Consider the following 23,760-nt stretch of genomic DNA (forward strand, 5'->3'; position numbering starts at 1 on the left):
AATCATCCAATCTAAACTCATGTTAATGCAGTGCTCCTCCTAACATAAGACGATTACGGGGCTCAAGTTAAAATCAAGTTCCTAGATCTCTCTGCAGTATATGCTTGTACTACAGTTTATGGACAAGGTACAAATACTAACGCATTGAACATGGTAGAATAAGATATTTAACTAGTAATAAGAGGGTTGAAAGATACTTGAAAGAAAGCACAAGGATATGAAACCAGCTAATCAAGCTTTGACATCGCTCTTATGAATTAAAAATTTAATATAAAATTTGGGAAGGAATAAGGTTATTGTAGGACTAACCAGAAAGGCCTGCAAATTCTCCAAGTGGCAGCAGCCTAGACTCCTGTTTTCTTCTCCTGCCTTCAATCTTCTTGTCATCTATATTAATAGTACAAATAGAAGCAGACAAATTATATTAAAAAATTCATTTATTTTTAGATTTATGTATTCATGCAATCTAAAACCCTCTGAAACCATTGATCATGAAAAGAAGAGAAAAACACCATGGATGTAACTCTGCCTCCTCCTCTGATGGTTTCTTCAGGCTTTCTTCCAACTGGTTCCTTGTTAGAATCACTGATCCAAATCTCTAATGAAGTGACAACCATGGAAAAGATTCCTAGTACACAAACCAAGAATGTTTCAACAATGATAAGAAGGATCAAACTTCTTTCATCGCTGTTTGAAGAGATTCAAGAAACAAACAGTCAACTTCCACCTTCTTCCATCTTGTGTCTCACTGAACTTTATTCGGTGATTCGGAGGGTGAAATCATTGATACAAGCATGTAAAGAAGGTAGCTGTCTATGGAACCTTGTTCGAGCAGAGAGCATTTCAAATCAGTTTTATGTGATTGTGAAAGAAATGAGTAGAGCATTAGATATCTTACCTCTCAGCTTGTTGAAGATAGCCGCAGACACCAGAGAGCAAGTGGAGCTTCTTCACAAGCAAGTCAAACGAGTTGATTTGTTGGTTGATTCTCGAGAGATTCAGAGAAGTGAGGAACTTCTTCAAGTGATGATGGCTAGTAGCTGTGCCGGTAAAGGCAGCAAGAGTAAAGGCATCATTGACTTTGAGAAACTCAAGGTGATTATGACTCAAATTGGATTGAGAACCCCTCTTGATTATGAAGAAGAGATTTCAAAGCTCGAGGCTGAAGCAGAGAAGCAAGCAGGAACAGGGGGGCTCATCGTTGTTTCCAATATCAACAATCTTATTTCACTTGTTTCTTTGTCGAAATCCATGGTTTTCAGCAAAGAAGATCATAAAACAGCCCAAGAGGATGACACAAGGCAGTGTATGGGTCAAAATTCCCAACAGCATCATTATTCATCTACTCGATCAATGGTCATCAACATTCCAGATGAATATCGTTGCCCAATTTCGCTTGACTTAATGCGGGATCCAGTGATAGTAGCATCCGGGCACACATATGATCGGGTCTCAATTGCACAGTGGATTAACTCCGGGCACCATACATGTCCGAAAAGTGGACAGAGGCTAATTCACATGGCCCTCATTCCAAACTATGCACTGAAAAGCTTGATCCACCAATTTTGCCAAGAAAACAACATACCCATAACTGATCCTGCAACATCAAGTTCTTCATCATCTCATCTTGAAAGAAGCCCTAGTATCAAGAGGAAGCTACCTGAAAAGGCGCTTGATTACATTTCCGCCACAAAAGCTGCCATGGATGCTGTGAAAATGACAGCAGAATTCTTGGTGGGAAAGTTAGCAATGGGATCACTTGATATCCAGAGGCAAGCAGCATATGAGTTGAGACTACTAGCCAAAACTGGGATGGACAACCGGAGGATAATTTCAGAGGCGGGAGCAATTCCATTTTTGGTAACCTTACTTTCATCACATGATCCAAGAATACAGGAGAATGCAGTCACAACACTTCTAAACCTTTCCATATTTGAAAACAACAAGGTGTTAATAGTGGCTGCAGGAGCAATAGACAGCATAGTAGATGTACTGGGTTCAGGTAAAACAATGGAGGCCAGAGAAAATGCAGCAGCAACAATATTCAGCTTATCGATAATTCATGATTATAAAGTGATTATTGGTAGTCGTCCAAAAGCTATTCCATCTTTGGTTGGGCTATTAAAAGATGGAACTACGGCGGGAAAAAGAGATGCTGCAACAGCATTGTTTAATCTTGCACTTTATAGTGTAAATAAAATCAATGTTGTCCTTTCAGGGGCAGTACCTCTTCTAATTGATTTGTTGATGGATGATAAGGCTGGAATCACTGATGACGCATTGGCAGTGCTTGCTCTGCTATTGGGGTGTTCTGAAGGACTTGAAGAAATAAGGAAGTGTAAAGTTTTGGTTCCAATTCTCATTGATCTTTTAAGGTTTGGATCGCCAAAGGGAAAGGAGAATTCAATAACCCTCCTATTGGGGCTCTGTAAAGATGGTGGTGATGAAGTTGCTAGAAGACTATTGATGAATCCAAGGAGCATACCATCTCTTCAAAGCTTGGCTGCTGATGGATCTATGAAAGCTCAAAGAAAGGCTGATGCTCTGCTTAGATTGCTCAACAGATGCTGCTCACATTCTCGGAATCCTGTCGAATAAAAACACACACAGAGATTGATTGATTGCAAATTAAAAATGTAAATTCATGGAGATGACATAAATGAAAATGTTGTTTTATCTGTTCATGTAATTCAACCCTCTTTCAATGCATAAGTTGTTTTACCCTTCATAACCCAAGCTGCATTAGGTAAACAAAAACAACTCCTATTTACACATAGATCCCTTCAGTCTTTAGATATTCTTATGCATGTACTTCATGGAGGAATGCAAATCAAAGATTATCCAGCAATAGGAATAACTATGTAACACACCGTTGTTTGCTAAGAAAAAACCTCCACATTGATGTTTGCTGGAATAGTGTCCACCGTGAACCAATAAGGTAAACAAGAGCTGGAACTAAAAAGCAGACCAAGATCATAAAAATGAAAAGCAAGTCATATACAAATAACAAGAATTAGGGGTAGCCAAATCCGTACACATATAGAAAGTTATGATAAACAGCACAATGTAACCCAATGATACACTGCAAACTGTTGTCACATGAAGCCTCTTCATGAGAGGTCGTTAGCTTATAATATTTTGTCCGCACCACAATCTTACATGATGCATGATATTGGCAAAAAATGAAAACTATAAATACACAACTTACTCAATAAGCGAACAATGAGAAGAATTACCTAACATACAAAGTATCCAACATGATAGTGCAGAAACCTGTAAAAGACAGACAGCAATAACAGGTTTCAATCAGAGGTGCAAACCCTGAATTGTCATATACTATACAGAATTTACAAGCACAAATGTGAAATGAGGTCCAAATATTCACAAGTTGGAGCAAGAGGATTACTCAAACGTTGATTTTATATGATAATAATATGACAACCTTTACACATAAGTTGATAGATAGCATCCAAGAACCCCCATGATTTGTACCAGGTCCATACTCGCTGTGCTGTTGCATGTTATCCTTCAAGCTGTTCTGAGTATCTAGAATGCCTCTTAGTTCGAGGTAGTAAGCCCAGGTCTTGTTCATACCACATATTTATGTGTGCAAGTCTTTCTTCTGATCCATGATACCAGTGGAAATTCAAAAATACAAGTACCCTAGATTATAAATGACAACTAATAATCTAGATGATAATAATCAGAAACGAGCAAAGAAGTATCAGATATATAACAGAACATGTATTAGACTATGGTAGAACTAACAGGTTACAATCAATGGGCACAAAACCCCAGACCTTCAAATAACTGTATTTCACAGAGACTAATGTGACAATCAAGAATTGCCAACCAATAACTTGACTTTGAAATACCCGTAACAGCTTTTACATTTAATTTACAATAACTTACAAGAAAAGAACAGGAGACCCTACTGGTCATACTAGATTCATAGTGCATATACTATTACAAGGATAATTGGGTGAAGGGGGGTTTAACTTCTGTTCAACCATGCAGGTACAAGGATTAGGTTCTTCTGTGAACGATGATTCTCAAAAGGTAAACAATCTCATGAGTCCTCTAGAACTCCACCAATTCCAATTGAATATGTTTGCCCTTTAAGATGTACTTCCAGACCCAGCTCCCACTATCCATAAATTCCTTTCTAATAGGATTTAAATGTACAGATAAACCTGAACCAAAAGTTTGAATGGAGTAAGTAGGATATATAGATGCTTCTTGTACAAACGGCTGAAAAATTTATTCCACAAAACTATTCTATGAACAAACGCACACCATAGATAAGCAGAGATTTCTTATATCAGAAATAATAATGAATCCATAGTCTCTTCAGTCAAGTGACAAACAAATAAGTTTTCTCCAATTCAAATTAAGAAGACAATGAAAGCTATATTTTCTTTCACATAACCAGAATGAAGTTCCAATACTACAACATATTTAGATAATAGAAAGTAAGATTCAGGAAAGCTTTTTGGCATCTCAACATGAAAATACCAAAAAAAAAAAAGTGATTTTGTGTTCAAGATTAAGTGTGACATAAGTAAATGCCCATTTTTCTGAGAATAGGAAGCATATATGTCATAGTAAATTTTCATGGTTGTTAAACAACCGCATTCTAATGAGACACCATAGGGATGGAAGAGAATAATGCATATGAATGAAGTGTATCTTATAGATAAATGGATGCCCCATGGGAAGCAGTAAAAAGGCATATGCTGTTTGAATACTATACAGATTAAGATATTGATGCCACAAAACTTAAATTAACTTTTCTAGAAAACCTGAATTTCCAGATGTGACCATCATCTTGTAACCATCTGGGACTTCAAACACATGATTTCCCTGCATCAAGGACAGAAAAAGAGCAAGTATTTGATCATGAGGATATGAATCGGACTCTTAAAGCAAATCGAGATATTAACTAAATGAGAAGAAAAAAGCAACTGTCTAATCATTGTCAACCCTCTTCCAATCACTTGATGCAAGTTTGGCTTAAGACGCCTTCAGGTAAGCATCATCCTTTGGCCAACAGATATGCTCTTTGGATCAAATACAGCGAACAATTGTTGGCTAGCAAAATCTGCTGGAGGATCGAGGCGGAGGGAAAAATACGAGGTACTTTATTGCTTAGTCTAGCTTTCCATAAGCTAGAGATCCATTCAAATGGTAACCTACTCTTACATCACAAGTCAGTTTCCTGCAAATCTAACCTCAAGGTTAACATCAACAGCTTCAAATTCAGCATTTCCATGCAGCACGACTTTTAGTGCCTCAAGCCGCTGAACATCATGCTTCCAATATAAATTTTTATCCGAATTCCAGTCTATTCCTTTATTTCGTATTTTTACATTCTCCAACTTGCACCGTGCACACCTACATGAGTAGACGTCATATTTCAGCACAACGTCTCCTAACAACACTCAACTTTCTTTTACTTATTAGTGAAGTGCTATTACCGTACACTACCTGTAACCATATTGTAGTATGGACTCATGGTTTTTGTCAATCTGAGACCCCATGACATTTTCAGCAACAATCATCAAACTCCCATCAAGCTGAGATAAAAAGAACAAGTTCAGTATTGAGAAAAATATTCTGAACGTCTGTCGCCCGAGTGTATTGGGTGAACGGGTTTGACCTGAACATTTCTCCATAAGAATTCAGAAACCTCAATCTGTAATTCAGAACCTTCAGATATTGAACCTCCATGAAACTTGAAAAGTACACAAGACAAGAAAAAAGTGAGTAATAGTAGAGGTGTTGCCCTCGGTGAACCAAAGATCCTCAGTTCAGCGAGGGTTGAGAGGGGAGGCTTCGGTTATTCATCAACTTTATGATTCAGGGATAAAATAATAAAAGTATTGATTTACAGTTGTAAAGGACGCATCCAGATTTCAGTTCTCTGATGTTTCTATCTAACATTTTTGATGACTTGTTCATCTTCAAATTTGTTAAGGATGCTCCTAGGATAATCAAACGGAACTATGTTACACAGTTTCAATATCGTAGGTAAAATATAAGCTTACCTTTTGTCTAGTGACTTCCCAGAGAGGGCCTAGAGCAGGATGAAGAAGGATGAGATATGGTGGTCCAGATTCAGCATATTTATCATTACTTTCAATCTGCACAACACAGCTTCTCGTATATGAAATTTTGATGTTAAACAATAATGCTACCAGGATAAAGTGAGGATACAGTACCTTGGGGAGTGTGATGTCACAATATGAAAGAAGATCATAAGCATTTCGTATTATGTCAAGTAGCGCACCATCTGGAGTCTGCAAACACATAGTTTAAAGTACCTGATTAGCAGGTCTACAAGATAGAAAGTAAACCCCATAATGTCTGCACATGCACAATTCACAAGGAATCTAACAATCCAAGTTATTGGCCTTAAGGATCAAGAGATCAATTACAATTCCGGAATTCAAAAGATCAACTCCCTGATTATCAACACTTAGCTTTAAGATCCAATAGGTAAAATTACTCTATCAAAGTAATTGAAATATCTCATCTGCCACGTCAAATATGTCCTGTTAAACTTTTCTCCAATGAATGCTGGAGTGCTATTTCCACTTAATAATATAAGTTTTCCAGTTTCTCCCTTCCTTTTCTCTATCCTTCCCATTTTCTTTTGCTTTATCTTTAGGCCATCCATTGATAGTTTACCAGCTTGTAAACATGATCAGAGATTTTCAACTTTCAAGATGAAAATTAAGAAATAGAAGCAAACACATTAAACCTCAGAGCAAAAATAAAAGCGAATAAGCTATAGCACATCAGTAGAGCACACATGCGGTTGTCACAGCCACAAAAAAAAAATTACGTAAGAAATCCAATGTTACATCACAACAGAATTCTCATTTAAATTCCTCGTAAATGAAAATAGAGAAATTGACCTGATGCAAGGACATATCATCAGGCTTTCTTTTCTTCTTGGCAGACGATGTGACCTTCCTTCGGTGATTATAGACGATGAAGGTATCTAGCATTTCTGCAATTATGTTTATCGGATAGACTTCTTTAATACAAGAGACTTGCAAAAAAGGGATAAAATTCATGATGAGTGATAGAAGAAAAATTGCATACTACCTTCTACACCTTCAAAACATTGAGAGGAAAAACTATTTACAAAATTATCAGCAATATTTTGCATTGTGCATTCCAAGCGCCCACCTGGAACACTGCCCAGAAAAAAAATTAGAATTTGTCATGATGTTTTACTAATTGCGACATTAAAACAGAAAATCACAATTATGCAGTTCCACGTACGAATTCTACTTGGCAAGTCTTTTCCCAGTCAGTTTTGGACTGGGCAATCACAAATAACAAAATCTATTTGGCAAGTATTCTCATTCAGATTTGGACTCCGCAGTTTAATTCCAAGTTTCCAACCAAAAGAAGTATCTATGAAACTAGTCCATGTATTTTTATGAGTGCTGACATCCTATGATGTACGAATGGTCCTTTCCACATATAGGTACTATAAAAAGTATGATTGCCCGTGAAATGAATCAAATAAGACACCTTGACCAATAGGCAGACTCAAAAGAGAGTGTAGATGAAGGGATAAATAAACATGCCTCCCCATACGTCAACAGTCGGTATGAGTTGGATGACTGTATGATAATGACATCTGTCTCCAGGGATTGTCAAGAGAACAACACTTCAACACAACATGCACCTTTTCTCCAGCAGACAGTGTAGAGAGCAATAAGAAGAGAAGAATCAATATCATATCAATGCTACTAATAGTACAAAGATACATTGCTTAAAAGGCCACGGTATTGGTACAAACAAAGTTAGATTCATATCCTACTATGTTAAGGAAATTTATTGATTTACAGAAATGGTCATTATGTTTATATGTATAGTGAATTAACTTCTTCAAATGCAGGTAAGAGCCTAGAATTGTGCCAATGTTTTATCAAACGCTAATTCTCGAATGATTCACTTGGCTTTCTTGACTTTACAGAAAGAAATAGTATGTTAACTTTACAAAGATGTAGCTATATCGTTCTTCTATAGGTTCTTAACTGAGAAGGATTTTTTAGCACTTCCAACTTATTATTTGGTGATGCCATCATTATGTACTGTTTCCATGAAATTTTCTTGCTCTCATTTCATCAGAACCAAAGCATCAGCTTTTAGTTATACAAGTAGGATCTAGTGGCTGAATGAATGTTCTGAAGAAACCTCAATTAAGTTATGTTATAGAAAAAGAGGATTCTTGCGTAACCAAGTGCATACAGAACATCAATATGCAATCTTATCCCCGTTACTCAGAAGCCGAAATTGCCAAAATCTGGATTTTTTGTGTTCACAAACATAGATGATAGATACAGATAAGATGTATAAGCTCATGCTATGCTGCACGTTTGAACTTTACAGCATTATGCATCAAATATGAACATCAATAAGCGCATCCAAAATTGGAAGCACGAACATGCCTAACAACTAACAAGTTTAATAGTTACTAGGAAATAAAATACATCAAATGCCAAAATTTAACCTTTTGTAAGCAACAATGAACTGAAATAAAATAAGAAATCATTGGTTTTCAAGATTTCCACCATTCTAAAAAAATTCTAAAACAATGAAAGCACAAACACACGTGAAAGCTTAGTTAAATACAGTTATCAACTTTGACTTGATTTTTCTAGTGCTGTCAAATTTTTAAAAAGTACAGGGTAACACCGACTACTTCTGGAAAATGATTTTAGTTTTGCCTCTCAAATTGTAAACATTATCAGATGCTTCGTCACATGTTAAGGGAAGATCATCAGTCTAGCATAGCAATCATAGATATTAGATTTGCATACACATCTTCTTGTACATTCTTGGTATATATTAACGCTAAAAGTATGTAGCACCCTTTGACTAGAATGTTTGGCATCTTAGAGCCCCACAATTTTCTTGATAAATTAAATATAAGAGTTGGAACAGCATATAACTGCTAACTAAACATGCTGTAAAACTGAACGGTCCCTAGAGTAGGAAATGTACCCATGTTGGACCCCGAAGTGGTCTACATAGTTGATCGATTTTTTCACATTCAGCACCAAGCCTGGTAAACTCGTCTCATCCTTGCTTGATCCAATAAGCTCTGCAGCAGACAAGTCCACATAAAGAATATTTGTATTTGCTGGGAACTCTGTCTGCAAACTTAACAAATGACCATGGTTAATTGGAGTATATGACAAAAATCTTCTGCCTACAAAACTTCTAGACAATAATTTAAGAAAATAATGGTGAACCTTTAATGGACAAACCATACAGAATTTCACATGCTAAACATAAGATCGTAATCTTTACAGATGGGCAGAACACTCATTTCATATTTCAGAGGGATATCATGATAAATCCAAAAGTGGTCATATCTTAGACTGCAAATAGCAACGATAATAAAAAGAAAATAATTTAGAAAAAGGTTGACGTACCACAAAATCAAAAAATATTCAAGCAGTAAAGATCTGGTATGTATCATGGAAATGCTCTGGGGGGAGTGCAAAAAGCACATTTTATCCAGAATGAATAAAACAACATCAAATTGCAAAGAAAACATTAGCTAGCACGTAGATATTGCAAATTTGATATAATAGAAACCATGTTTGTTAAGCAACAGGAATGCTTGATCAGTGGAAAGTTGTAGCAGTAAGGTCTAGGGCAGAAGTAAAAGACCTATTTACTTTTTCTCAAGTTCCATAATGTAGGGCCTTACTAATAGGCATATATGACTGTGCAAGACCAGAATTTCCGAACAAATCAAATAAAGTATCCCTGGGCCAACACTGAAACTGCATGGGTCCTTTAGCATTAAAATACGAGATAATGTCAAAAAAATGCACAATTTCTATCCCTTGCTCTAATGCCATTGGCCATTTTCATCAAGTGAAAGGCAAATTGATAATTTCAATACTTAAGAGACGGATTTTGTAATTTCCTCTTTCTACTATTATTTAAATTTCCATCCCTCACTCCAATGCTATTGGAATGTCTCCATTAACTAAAGGATTAATTGATGATGATTTCAATAAATTAAGGGATGGGATATTGTAATTTCCTCCTATTCTTATATTTTCTTCTAAATTCAAGAATCATCCTCATCTTCCAACACCACCATGACCCACCCACCTCTAAACACCACCACCTTCCACGTAATACCAACATCATCACCCCTCCCATACCTCTACCCAACACCAACATCACCAACAAACCATCACCACTATAGGTGGTAAAAAGGGGATTAGGTAACATGCAATAACGGATTTTAAAATATGGCAGGTCAGAATGGTGGGACGTTGGCTCCCCAGTGTTGGTTGAGGCAGCATCAGCAATAAAGGTGAGCTATGACAGCGTCTGTATCCTTTTGAAGCTTTATATATACATAACATTAATAAATAATTTAATACAAGATTGGTCTGAAGTTGTGGAAGTTAGGGACTAAAAACTAGCGCTTTTTGACTAATTGGTGATTGACCTTGTAACTTATTTTTAAGGAGCAATCCATGCAATTTCAGTGTTAGTCCATAGATGAATTTTTTAGTTTGATCATTTATTATCTAGTTCCTTCATTGTACATTTCCCTAAGACCCATACCTTTGCCTTATTGCCTATCCCAGAGAGGATATATATTCACATTGCACTTTATAGCACATTGCTACTATTACTGTATTAAAAATCCATTTAAGACTCTACAAAAGCTTCTACTTATAATAAAGATCAAATTCTTATAGTGATGAATAGCCATAGTATCTTGCAGTCATGTACACTCTGATTTCAAGCCAGATGCCCAACGTAGTTTAGATCCTAGACAAGGTATAAAGGATTATATGCACATCAAATCGGAAAAAGATGCCAATAAGCATTCTGTTAGTGTTTCAACCGAGTATCTCAATGATAACCCTCTAGTTGTTGAAAGACTCGTTCAATTTCAGTTTGGTACAAGGTACAAATATACAATGTATCTACCTAAGTTTAAGATGGTTAGCTTATCAATAATCTTTCTTGGCTTCCCTAAAGTTCCATAGAAGGTTTCAAATAGTACCTATTAGGAGAAGGAGATCCATCAGCAATTCCGAATTTGTCAAACTCGGTATACTCAATGCATGACACGCCATATGTCCATGTCCCATCAGGCTTGCCTTTCTCAATCAACACATTTATGCCTTCTGTAGCACCAGAGTTTCGTTTGCATGATGCGAAACCAAGCTTCTGAAAAATTATTAGTTAGTAATAAAAATTATTTATGTAACTTACATAACAATGATTAGCAGTCTCTCCTAACAATGTCAATCCATGTGAAGGGCAAAACATGGAGCTGCTTTCTAGAGCTGAAATGTTAGATTTCACAGAGCATGATTACAAGATAATATTTTCCTTATGGCTGATTATGTTTGTAGAAGTCTTCCTTTTCTCAGTTTATTTTACCATATTTTTTACCCACAGACCCACTTGTCAAATTTTTGAGAAGATTATATTGCCTCCTGGAAAGTTTAACTGGCCAACCTATCCCCCTTGTAAATCACGATTGGAAGTACCAACAGTTCTGCCATGGGTGGTGGGTACAACTTCAGATAGGTGTGATAGTCACATTGAAATTATTGTTGATGTGCAATAAGCCATATGCATTTAACCACACACAAAACAAGAACTTGTGTCCCCCCATTGGCAAATGTATTGAACATGTTGAGCTAGCAGTTGATTTCCACACAAATTCCCCATCAGATGCATTTGAATAATATTTGTTTCTCCTATGTTTAGTTTAAACTTTGAACTATATCTACCATTCCCTAGAAAGCAACCCCAAATAGATGCATGTATTTCCTCCATTCCTGAATACTGTCCACTATGACAGTGCCATCCAGTTTTATATCTAAAAAAGGTGTCACCTAATTAAAAAAGCCAGTTGACTGCATTATATCTAGATAAACTATCTTTTATATTTGTTCTAAGCATGAAAATAGCACTTTCTTTAATCAAGATTGAAAACATAGCATTGTATAAATACATGCTAAGTCGATCTTTATAATAGCATCCCATTCGTTACATATTGACCACAAGCTCAGATATGCAAGTAGGTTGGTCACATGATCAATCTAGAATAACATTATGTGGGAAAATTGTAGATGTGGTACAAATATTTGTTACATAGATGTGAACATGATAAATGTTGACTAACTTGCACCATATGTATAAGTAGCAAGAAAAGATCTAGTAATCAAGGTGAAAAAATTTGGAGGATGCTGAAAAGTGAGGTTTTCAATTATCATATTCCTAGGTAGGCAGAGAGAGAGAATATTATGTCTTTAGCATATATTTATGAAGATCACAAAAAACAACTTTCTATCAACATATGAATTAAAACAAACATGGAGACTAATTCAAGTGCCGTTATAGTAGGAAACATCCACCATCATGCATGCAATTCTGCTCCGTTCTCTTTCTGTGGCAATTTGAGCAGGCTTTTTAAGTAACCAATTATGTGAGGCCCAGATGGAAATGTTACCTTCCCTTCATGCAGACCAATCCCTGCCAAGGCCAAGAGAGTCATGTCTGTAGCAGCTACAACATTACTGCAAAAGTAAATCTGTTAACATTACATAAGATACAAAATCTAGATCCACAACCTTGTCATATCCAGCCATATGAAACAAGCACATATTTGGATAACTAACTTGGACAAACCTGACTTGTCGAACAGTTGCACCTTTTCTTCTATGGTCATGAAACCATTGAAAAATGCCTTTGTCATAAGCAAGTTTCCATATCACACCATGACCACCAGGTTTGCAGACAGGCACGAACTGTCCCTTCACTAACCACTGGCCATCTTCAGCGCTAATAGCTGGGACGAGTGGCTGGCAAACACGATGAATAACAAACTAAGTACTGTCTATATATGGCCTAAAAGCCATGTAGAAAATCAACATTCTACTTATAAGACCTGTTCAAAGAGTTGGAAACTTGATCGATCTCTTCCAAACCATTTGGATCTTTCACACAGCAACGTGATATGTTCATGGTTGTTCTTGGCCGAACTTGTCATAATTGCAATGGGAGTTATGCATTGCTCTCCATATAATTTGAAATATAAGAACTCCCTAGCCTTGAAGTTTGGAAAGTTGTGATAAAATAAGTGTCATTGATAGTGTGTAAATCAAATTAAAGTGGTCAAATTTCTGCCCAATAATAGATGGCACAATCTTAACCACGATTAAAAGAAGACAAATATAGAAAGAGATTCTACCTGAAGATCTCTTATAAGACCTTCCAACAAGGTTCTGCCACAATAAGGAAGCATGGCTGCAGGTAGACATTCACCTGTGACTGTGTCCACTAATCCAAGCCTGTCAGCAGAGCCTCCAAGAGGATAAATCTCTCCAAGGTGCGGTAAACCCTAAATTCAAATTAAAATACCTAAATCTCGTGATACTGTCTCCTGGTATCTTATGAAATAACAAACAACACAAAATCTCATCTTACCTCAATTCCCCATAAAGCGGCCTGAGCCGCATATTCAGTGTCTTGAGAAAGATCAAGTACACTAGGAGGATGTATTTCTAAAAGCTGGCATCCCATTGAGTTAGAGTTATTTATGTGCTGAAAATTAATATTCTTCTCTCCATGTACAGACTGAGAAAGAATCTCTAAAATCGTTAGCTGGTATCTGCAAGAAATGCAATGATGAGTATATGGTCCAAAGAATTAACCGAAGTTCTGTTTACAAAGAGAGCATTTAAAATAAGCATCATATGCTACAAGAATTATGGAACAGCACTCTATGTGTGAATAATATTAACAGAACTTGAGGATGCCTATAAAAAGAAGTTGATTTTCCAAGAATCGGACTTCCAAATTCATAATTATCTTCCAAACTTTTACTGAATCGAGTTAAATACAATAATGATCCATGAGGTGATACCAAGTTAACTTCAGTTTTTGTATAGAAGTCAGTGTTCTCATCTTGAACTACCTACAACTTTGTTATCACCACCAGCCTATCTTACAAGTCATACTATGATCAGATAAATTTTCTCAAAATCGAATGAGAAAAACATAACAATAATCGACCCCTGAAATCAGGTGATAAGTGTGAGTTAATATCAACCTAAATTAAAATACAATAATTGCTACGAAAATATGTGGAAAAAGAACAGAACTAACCCAATAATCCCTCCAATACAATCATAGAACTCTTCAACGTCTCGAAGAGTTTTTAATAACGATCTCAACGCTACACCGTCAACCTCCTCATGAATCTCTCGATCATCATTCCCCTCCCATTTTTCAATAATTTCCACCAAAGTATACAACGCGGTCTTTAACGAACCTCTAGCGGACTCGAAATCACCATTAAAATCCGAATCCGTATCATAACCCGGCCCTAAAACATGCTCTTGACCCGCGGCGACAGTGCATTTAAGCAAAAACAACTCGTAGTCATCCAACTTTAGTTTCTCCAAAACCCTAGCAAATCCGTTTTTATGATGACCTCTCCTAAAAAATCGCTTCACTTTCGCATCAGAATCAACCACGTGGATTTTATCTCGCAAACTTTTGGAAGTGGATAGCCTGGAACGTAGAATACGGAGGCGCGCGAGTTCATTGCCAAAATCAAAATCCGGCACTGGAGGCACATACTCAACCGGTACGGTGGAGACGAGTGTTCTCCGGCGTCCCGACGGCAACGACGGTTGTGAAGAGAGAGAAGTGAGAGGAAGTTTGTTAGAGGAAGGGCGGAGGGACTTGTGAGAGTTGAAGAAGAGAGAGTGTGATTCACGCGCCGAGAATGTGAAGTAGATGCCGCTGTGGTGGAGTAAGGAAGTTGTTGGTGGCGCCATGGATTTTGTGCGTGAGTTTCAGAAGGGGGGGTTTGTTACAGACAGATGGGAGTTGGGTGGGATAAGAGGAGATTCTGGGAGCATATACCAATGAGAGTGGCAAAGACAAAACAAGGGTGGGAACCGGGAAGTGTTTGTTTGCGGAGATTTCTATTTGCACACCGCCTAACAAACTCTATCACCAGAATCCGATATTTTAAAACCAAATCTTTTCATCTAACGTCTCTATTTTTTTATAAAAGGAATTAATTTTTTTATATAATTTAACTAGTTGTGTATCCGTGCAATACGGTGGGAGTCATGAATTTTAATGGTTTTAAAGTTTCATTGGTCTTATTAGATAAGATTTAACGATGATATAAGTTGCACTTGGTCTTTACATATTAATACAATTTGAATAAATAAGAGTTATGGTTCCAATTACAGTCTATCGATAAAAAAATTGTATGACAGTTTAAAATCCAATATATTTAAAATTCAACATATTTAAACGACTTCACAAATGTATTTGATTTACATCAAAAGCAAATAATCAAGAGATAGGGAACGAGAGTTCTAGAGCAGTTGAATTTAAGATGAATGAGATAACTTTTAATCACTCGTGATGAATATCAGTTTGAATCTCAACTTGAGAATGAGGAGAAGTCATAGAGGTATAAGAGGGTTAAGGCATGAGTGAAATGTGTCAAAGGTATCTTGGAAGCATGAAAAGAAAATGTAATAATGTGCATTAGTATCTTGTACTATGTGTTATTTTAATTGTAGATTAAGATATTTTATGACTTTGTACATAAATGTATAGTAGCTTATGCATTAAAAATTGTTTTTAAGACTTTTAATAAATCTGATTTATAAAGTAATATAAATATTTGTCTTTATTTATTTATTGCTATAATTTCGTCCAACTACTAAAAAATCAGGTTGACTTCTAGAAACTTTGTGATAAACGAGTTATGGTTTCCGTGATAGCACGTTGTAGTAATTATTATATGATTTTAATATTGTGACTTATTTGATTTGGTAAATATTTATCGATAAAAGTTACTATATTTTATTTATCTTATCGGATAATATTTCAACCATTAAAATTGGGTGTTGGTAAATGTTAATCGGACAAGAGTCTTCTTAGAGGGGTCATTTACCAAACGCTTAACAAGTAAGCGCTTACAAGCAGAGTTATGTTTCTCTACTTATCTTATCATGTAACATTTTCGAACATTAAAATGGATTACCAGTAAAAATCTTTTACCCGATAAACACTTACCATAAAGGAGTGATTTTTTCCCAATTACTAGATAATATTTTCAGTCCTTACTATACCTCAATCGAGTAAAATTTACGGTACTTATTATACTAAATAACAAACCCCTTATACACCCACTGCTGAATTCTCATCGTGTTCACCTAAAATATGTGAACTACCCTCAAATAGAAAAAATTAAATTTGAATAGTTTATGAAAATAGAAAAACTTATAACAAGAAATTGGGGATACCCTTTTAAATCTTTTGCCTACGTGGATGTTATTTGTTGTTTAAAACTAAAATGATATTCATACTCACATAAATATTTCATATAAATGATCGTTTACTAAACATTTACTTGGTAAGTGTTTATTAAATAAATTTTCTTATCGAATGAACATGAAAATGACCAATAATCTTATCGGGTAAGAACAATAAGAATGATGAAGAGTTTTACCCGGTAAGTAAAGATGACGACTCTTACTCAAGTAAACGCTTACCAAGTACATTGTTGTATTTGATATGTTTTGACTTACTAAAATCTTATGAATCAACATAAATTATGGTGTTAGACTTCTATCGGTAAGTACTTACCGGGTAAGCATTTGGGTAAACGGTCTCTAAGTTTAATCGGTAAAAAATTCAATGACGGTAGGTTATCTTATATAAGTATCAATTTTAGATTATGTTTGGTAATTTAGTTGATAATGTAATTGATGACTGATAAACTAACAACAAATTATGTTTGTTCAAAAGTAATGGACAGACATGTAAAATTACCAAGAATGACATTTTGAAAAATTAATGAATTACAATATTTTATAAAATATTGCCAAAAATAGCATGTAAAAGAATGTTAAATTGATTTTTTTATATTATAAGTTTTGGATTTGTTAAAACAAATTTTTAATTAATTTATAGTTTTGAATAACCATTATATATAATATAAATAAAATTAAAATTAATCAACCTCGTACATCATAATTAATTAGTGATTTTCAAAAATAATAAATAATTAAAACTAAATATTTTATTCAAATCATTTAACAAAATTTTGTTATCTATGAAACAAAATAAGTATAATTCAATCCTTATATAACTTACATAAATATTATTAGAATTGTTGGATTTGTTTTATGATAATTAAATATATTTAATAATAACTAAAAAAAATTAATAATAATTCTAAATAATTAAAAATTAATATATAATTGAACTTAATCAATAATTTTCAACTAATATTAATTACTATCAATTAATGTTAGGAACAATTAATTTTTATTTAATTATTAGTAATGATGTTCATTTATAATTAATATTAATAAATGTTATGATCCGAAAAATGATAACAAGCTTTTCACAAATTATTCTAACTAGTGTTTCAATGAACTAGCTTATTTATGTTAATCAAAACATGTATTATTTACGTAACTAGCTTACGTTTATGAAACATTATTTAAGTATTAGGCTCAACCAAAAAAAACGTAGTTCAAAACTTCATACCAGTTAATACAAGGTATGACGGCGTCCCTATAAATAGGTATGAAAAACATGTCTAAAAGCAATAAATGAATATACAAAAAATAGTTACGTAATAATTGTTAACCAATAAATAATTAGATTTATAGAATGGTGACAAAAGATCATACGAGAATTCAATGCATCTCATTAATGTCTATCTTCATTTGGAATTGAGTGAAAATATCTTCTCATCATATCATTCATTCTCACCGGAACTCAACCTTATTAATGATAGATGTTTCGTTTTATAATAATCAGAAACAAAACAAAAATATGTTAATCCATAAGGGTTGTGACGTAGTGGGATAACACCAAGAAAACGTGGTGAGATATCTTATCTGACCTGAAATTGGTTACAAACATCCAAACAATTGTGGTTATTGAATTTATTGATGCTGACGCTTATATAATCTGGAGTCTGTACAAAACCTAAAATGGCCTTCCAAAAAACAAGATACACTATATTTATACTATATTATAAAGCATTTGACAAAAACTCTTAAAAACCACTTTTTATGCGTAAAATACTGTTTATTAATGCATATTATTTAAAACTCAAGATTGCAAGTAAATTGTGTGTAAGTACAACTTATTAAAGCTCCATGTCTGAATTCGTGTAACTAACTGCAGATAAACATAATCAAATACAAGATAAATATCTCATTTTAAATATAAAAAATCTAAAATATAATTAGGATAATCATTGAGTTCTAACAATATACTTAATTATTATATTTATAAAATTTATATTATTAAACCAAAAATAAATTATTTCGTTATTAAACTTAAATTAAATTATAATAAAAAAATAAATTAAAGAAATTACATAAAAAATGAGAGAACTTTTAAATAATTGATTTAATATTAACATTGATATTTTATTTCCAAAGTTTTATGATATCTTCAAATTTATATTTTATTCAAAAATAAAATCATTATTGTTTTCTTAAAAACACATAATCGTATTATAACATCGATATAGACAAATAATAAAATAGAACATTAAAATCAAGATATGTCTCATTGCATTGCGAATATTATTCTAGTTGTTTTTAGATGATGTTGGATTATTATTTTGCTAAAAGAATAAATATATATGGTTATACTCGTAAAAATCGAACGAGAAAAATAACGTTAATCTCGGGCTTGTTGTGGGGATGTAAGAAGTTGGGCCAAAAGTGGTAAAGTCCATGCCAACATTGGCGAGATAAGGTAATATACGCACCTTCAATCTATCTAATCTTCATACCAAACTCTCAGAGATCAGAAATGGCGTCTTCTCTATCCACATATCACCCAATTTCTTCTCATCTTTCCAAGCAAAATCACACCTCCAATCTCTCCTCTTCCTTCCTATCATCCCCTTCCTCAATCCCCCTATCATCCAATTCAAACGTATCTCTGCAATTCCGCTGCAATAACAAGCAACTATGTTCTTCAACCCCCAGGCCTCTTACAGTCATCGCCATGGCTCCTCCAAAACCCGGTGGCAAAGCCAAGAAAGGTACTCTGTCGCTTCATTAATTCACAGTTTTAAATACAAATTAAGATGTAATGTGTTTGTGTTTGTGTTTGTACAGTGACTGGAATTATAAAGCTGGCGTTAGAAGCAGGGAAGGCCACACCGGCGCCACCTGTTGGTCCGGCGTTGGGTTCTAAGGGAGTAAACATTATGGCTTTCTGTAAGGACTACAATGCCAGGACTGCTGACAAAGCCGGTTATATTATCCCCGTTGAAATCACTGTTTATGATGTTAGTTTTTATCTCCTTTCTTTCACTTTCCCCTTTAGGGTTTTCTAAATTTCTTGTTTTCTGTTTTTGTAAGCATTGTGTGGTTGTTTGAATTTGCAGGACAAAAGTTTCACATTCGTGTTGAAGACACCTCCTGCTTCAGTTCTGCTCCTTAAAGCTGCAGGTATTATGTTTTCAAATTAGGGTTCAATTTGGTACCTGATTATAAATCTACAAATATCATCTATCTTCTCTAGCTTGTGGTGCTGTTATTAGTTTTTATGACTAATTAGTAGTAGCTGTGGATCTCCAAAATCAAATCGTTATTAGTTGTTTATGCATTCACTCTGTAATTCGAATGGTTAAACTTCACATAAATCTAAGAACTGTTTAGGGATTATCCAACGTTAGTGTATACTGATTAGAATATTAGAGACTAACAATGGCCAACTATTGGCAACCCAAATCACCAAATTGACTAGAGATGGCTTCACTTAGCCCTATGGTTGCCAAATTGAGGCTGATTCTATAGTGCAAACATACGAGGACTAGATAAACAATGCACCAAGATTTCTCTTTAGTGTTACAAAAGCCTTACTCCACGTTCTAAAGATTTGAGTTGTACCAAGACCATGATCATGCAACCAAGAGCTTGGGCCTAGAGAAATGAAGTGATAGGGTCTTGGAAGTTGGTTATTATGACTCTGCAAATCAAATGCTTGCTTGAATTAGTTGATGATGAATAAGTGTATAAAGACTATTGGGAGACAAATCAAATTCAAATCTATCCAGAAATCCAGGTTGCATGCTTTTAATACACTTTAAGTTCCATTTTGTGGGTAGGGCTGCACATAAACCCGACCACCCAACCCTTGAAATTGGCCGACCAACTCGACCTGGATCCTGATTGGTAACTAATCTACAAACAAGATGGTTGGGTTGGGGTCCGTGTTGGAAAAACTTTGCTTGGAATCCACTGAAAGTCGTTTATCACTTTCAGATTGAAGTATTTCGACGGTACAATCGAAATCTCAATCGGATAAAATTTAGTGATTGACATAACTTCGAATCCAAAATGTTATGAATCTGTGTACCTCTCTCTAGACGAAAAATGACCAAATCGAAAATTGAAAAGTGCGAAAACTGTCAAAAAAGGGCAGTTTTTTGCACCCTAAACCGGGTTTAAAAACCGGGTTTAAAATCTAAAATTCGGATTTCTGATGCATTTTCCACAAAGCAATATTACCCGAATAAAAAATTTCCAAGCTGACGCCAGCCAGGGGCTGCCCCCCTTAGACCCCGCCACCGGGGGCGCTACCCCCGGACCCCCGTCGTTTAGGGGCTTCTCCCCTAAATCAAAATAAACTCAAACAAGTGTGCACTCCGCACCTTCCTTACTTGTTCGATATTTATCATGATTACATTGGTCAACAAATTAATCCCATTACACTTAAATGATATTAGTGATACAAATCACCAACAGTCCGCCCCAAATTAACCCAACCCAACCCAACCTGTTTAACCTGACGGACTAAGTCCAAAATCCAAATCATGTCTCCCCCCGAGAGGTCCAAAACCGTCATTCTTGATTCATGTACCCAATGCAATTCAAAGAAGTTTGTAATGTTTAAACTTTATATTTGATTATTTTTGCAATAATTTGGACGGTCAAGTACTAGCCGCTAATATTTGGTTTTCTTGCTTAGGTTTTAAATTCTAATACAACCATTTTTTTAAAAGTTTATTCAACCAACTAAACTCAACCCAACCCAACCCAACCCAATGGAACAGCTTGGGTCGGGTTATATATTAAAAAGGTTTTGATCAGGTTCGAATTTTCTGGGCTGAAGTGGTTGGGGTTGGATTATTCAAATGCTCTCAACCCAGCCAAGGCACCCCCATTTGTGGGTTCCATCTTCATATTTCACCTTAATTTATGTAAACAAAGCCCACAATCACATTTTTATTTCACTTCGACCATACAACTGTTTCATCTTGCTTCAGGACTGGTAATTTATGTGTGTCCATTTCATATTCTCATGATTAATTACTAAATCTTTCAGGAGTGGATAAAGGTTCCAAGGATCCACAGAGGGAAAAGGTGGGAAAAGTTACGATTGACCAGTTACGAGGAATTGCAACAGAAAAAATGCCAGATTTGAACTGCACGACCATTGAATCAGCAATGAGAATCATAGCAGGAACGGCTGCTAATATGGGCATTGACGTCGATCCTCCAATTCTTACTCCCAAAGTCAAGCAAGTCCTCTAGTTTTCTTCTTCTTGATATGTTGATTCATTTTTGAGTACTGTAGGAATATCTGGAATGCAAATATGATTGTATTTGCTACCTTATTTCTGTAAGTTTCACCCTTTGGCATGAATATAGAGATGTTTATCCACTAAGATATACTACCAAAACCAAAAGGGACTTTGGACTATCAGTATCCGTATCCGGGTTACCGGTAGAACTTAGCCTTCTAGGAGGTCAAGGGTTCAAACTTCACCACTCACTAAAGACGAGCAATGTGCGTGAGTTCATTTCTGTATATAACTATTTTATACTTAAAAAAAGATAAATACTGCCAAAGAATTGCTCTTCGTGACTGGTGGATCTTAGCGAAGGAATCTCCTGCAGCTAAAAGATCACGTTGGTTACGAAAGCGCTAGTGGCCTAATAGTATCCGGATTGAGGGTGGATTCCAACCTCTTTGCAGGTCAAGGTTCAAGCCTTACTAACTATGAGGAGTGTGTTTGTTTTGTCGTATATAAATATTACATACTTCAAAAATCACACTGGTTTGTAATGTTGCGACTTTAAACGCTCACCAGGTAAGCATTTACCAGATGAGCATGCAATGACCGAGAATCTTACCTAATAAGAGGCGTAGCAAGGTTTAAGAATCTTACCCTATAAGAGATAAAACTCTTACCCAGTAAGCACTTATCGTGTAAAATACCCTTACCAACAATCCATTTGATAAGATAAGTAAAGGTGATAACTCTTGTCGAATAAAAAGAGATCCAAGATTAAACAAGATGAGTAAACAATAGAATAGCTCGCCTTTATTAAGAAGGCGATAGAGGAGAGATCGCCACTCGACTGAAAAGGAGAGACTGATTATGCCATAAAGGCCCCTTAATGGCAAAATGTTTATTGCTGAAACTTTAGCGACCAAAAATCACATGATACCGATAAATACGAAAGTGTTTGGGGCATCCAATCTAGCTTCGGAGTAACAATTACCGTCAATTGAATTTGAAAAAGATATAAGTCTGGTCGGAAGATAGAACGTGTTTTAATAAGTATTTTCTTTTTTATTTTAAAAAAAGACTTGGAAAACCATATTTGATGAAAGATTTTTCTTGAATAGTACTCAATTACTGAGGTATGGATTCAAATGATTTTGTACACAATTTTTTTTAGCAGTGGGTGACGAGACAGTTTGTACACATCTCGACTAATTCTAGAGTTCGACCAGGAAAACCGGTAACAAAAAAATTGTTTTTTCCTTGTCACATTAATTTTATTTTATTTTATTGCAAATTTTACGGTATATTTATTTTTCAAAATCATATGTAAATGAATAAAATATAGAGGGGAAGAACCAATTGTTTAATTACACACAAAACGCTGACAATATGAAAATAAAATTAACACAAAGTGCAGAGAAAAAACCTAATTAATATTCTTGATCCAGTATATTGCCATCAAAATTGCACCACACCTTTAACTAATCAGATATATAAACATGAAATTATATATATATATATATATATATATACACACTATATTATAAAACATTTGACAAAAAATCTTAAAAACATTTTTTATGCATAAAGTACTGTTTGTTAATGCATATTACTTAAAATTCAAGATTACAAGTAAATTGTATATAAGTATAACTTATTAAAGCTCTATGTTTGAATTCGTGTAACTAACTGCGGATAAACATAATTAAATAGAGAATAAACATCTCATTTTAAAATATAAAAAATCTAAAATATAATTAGGATAATTATTGAGTTCTAACAGAATACTTAATTATTATCTTTATAAAAATATATTACTAAACCTAAATTAAATTATATAAAAAATTTGAATTAAAAAAAATAAACAAATAAGAACTTTTAATTAGATAATTTGATACTAATATTGATATATTTTTTGCAAATTTTATATGATATTTTCAAATTTATATTTTATTCAAAAATAAAAACATTATCGTTTTCTCAAAACCACATAAAATTGTATTATATCGACATGGATAAAATAAAACGAAACATTGAAATGGAAATGTGTCTCGATGTATTGCACGAGTACCCTTCTAGTATATATATATATATATATATATATATATATAGAGAGAGAGAGAGAGAGAGAGAGAGAGAGAAATGTG

General features: G+C 34.7%; 3 protein-coding genes across 5 annotated transcripts; 2 read left to right on the forward strand and 1 right to left on the reverse strand.

The window, feature by feature from the left end:
• The first annotated feature begins 513 nt into the window (after window positions 1-513).
• Window positions 514-3,220, forward strand: LOC112509646 (U-box domain-containing protein 1-like). The gene has a single exon (XM_025114718.1). The coding sequence runs from the start codon at window positions 514-516 to the stop codon at window positions 2,596-2,598; it is 2,085 nt and encodes a 694-aa protein (XP_024970486.1). The 3' UTR covers window positions 2,599-3,220.
• Window positions 3,221-3,730: 510 nt separating this feature from the next.
• LOC112509629 (UTP--glucose-1-phosphate uridylyltransferase 3, chloroplastic) lies at window positions 3,731-14,915 on the reverse strand. 3 transcript variants are annotated; one of them, XM_025114700.1, is made up of 17 exons: window positions 14,188-14,915; window positions 13,507-13,690; window positions 13,271-13,420; window positions 12,968-13,129; window positions 12,709-12,881; window positions 12,530-12,596; window positions 11,069-11,235; window positions 9,028-9,186; window positions 7,114-7,205; window positions 6,921-7,015; window positions 6,222-6,299; window positions 6,048-6,143; window positions 5,660-5,695; window positions 5,488-5,576; window positions 5,232-5,394; window positions 4,803-4,863; window positions 3,731-4,193 (listed from the first exon to the last, which is right to left on the reverse strand). In XM_025114700.1, the coding sequence occupies exons 1-17, from the start codon at window positions 14,862-14,864 to the stop codon at window positions 4,081-4,083; spliced, it is 2,562 nt and encodes an 853-aa protein (XP_024970468.1). In that variant the 5' UTR covers window positions 14,865-14,915; the 3' UTR covers window positions 3,731-4,080. The 3 variants fall into 3 exon arrangements, with proteins under 3 accessions (XP_024970468.1, XP_024970459.1, XP_024970475.1); XM_025114691.1 differs by having other exon boundaries at window positions 5,660-5,734; XM_025114707.1 differs by lacking the exon at window positions 12,968-13,129 and having other exon boundaries at window positions 5,660-5,734.
• A 3,940-nt stretch (window positions 14,916-18,855) lies between these two features.
• Window positions 18,856-21,766, forward strand: LOC112518310 (50S ribosomal protein L11, chloroplastic). Its single transcript, XM_025125963.1, has 4 exons — window positions 18,856-19,132; window positions 19,209-19,381; window positions 19,481-19,544; window positions 21,424-21,766. The coding sequence occupies exons 1-4, from the start codon at window positions 18,898-18,900 to the stop codon at window positions 21,630-21,632; spliced, it is 681 nt and encodes a 226-aa protein (XP_024981731.1). The 5' UTR covers window positions 18,856-18,897; the 3' UTR covers window positions 21,633-21,766.
• The last annotated feature ends 1,994 nt before the right edge of the window (window positions 21,767-23,760 follow it).

This window comes from Cynara cardunculus, assembly GCF_001531365.2.
Source record: "Cynara cardunculus var. scolymus isolate 2C chromosome LG 1, CcrdV1, whole genome shotgun sequence".
NCBI classification, from domain to species: domain Eukaryota; kingdom Viridiplantae; phylum Streptophyta; class Magnoliopsida; order Asterales; family Asteraceae; genus Cynara; species Cynara cardunculus.

Coding starts and splice junctions, on each gene's coding strand:
- LOC112509646 (XM_025114718.1), top strand. CDS start 514: ATGGATGTAACTCTGCCTCCTCCTCTGATGGTTTCTTCAGGCTTTCTT.
- LOC112509629 (XM_025114691.1), bottom strand. CDS start 14,864: ATGGCGCCACCAACAACTTCCTTACTCCACCACAGCGGCATCTACTTC. Junction 13,691..14,187: donor TGTATTGGAGGGATTATTGG/GTTAGTTCTGTT, acceptor CATTTCTTGCAG/ATACCAGCTAACGATTTTAG. Junction 7,206..9,027: donor CACTTCGGGGTCCAACATGG/GTACATTTCCTA, acceptor TTTTCTGGGCAG/TGTTCCAGGTGGGCGCTTGG.
- LOC112518310 (XM_025125963.1), top strand. CDS start 18,898: ATGGCGTCTTCTCTATCCACATATCACCCAATTTCTTCTCATCTTTCC. Junction 19,133..19,208: donor CGGTGGCAAAGCCAAGAAAG/GTACTCTGTCGC, acceptor GTGTTTGTACAG/TGACTGGAATTATAAAGCTG. Junction 19,382..19,480: donor TTGAAATCACTGTTTATGAT/GTTAGTTTTTAT, acceptor TTGAATTTGCAG/GACAAAAGTTTCACATTCGT.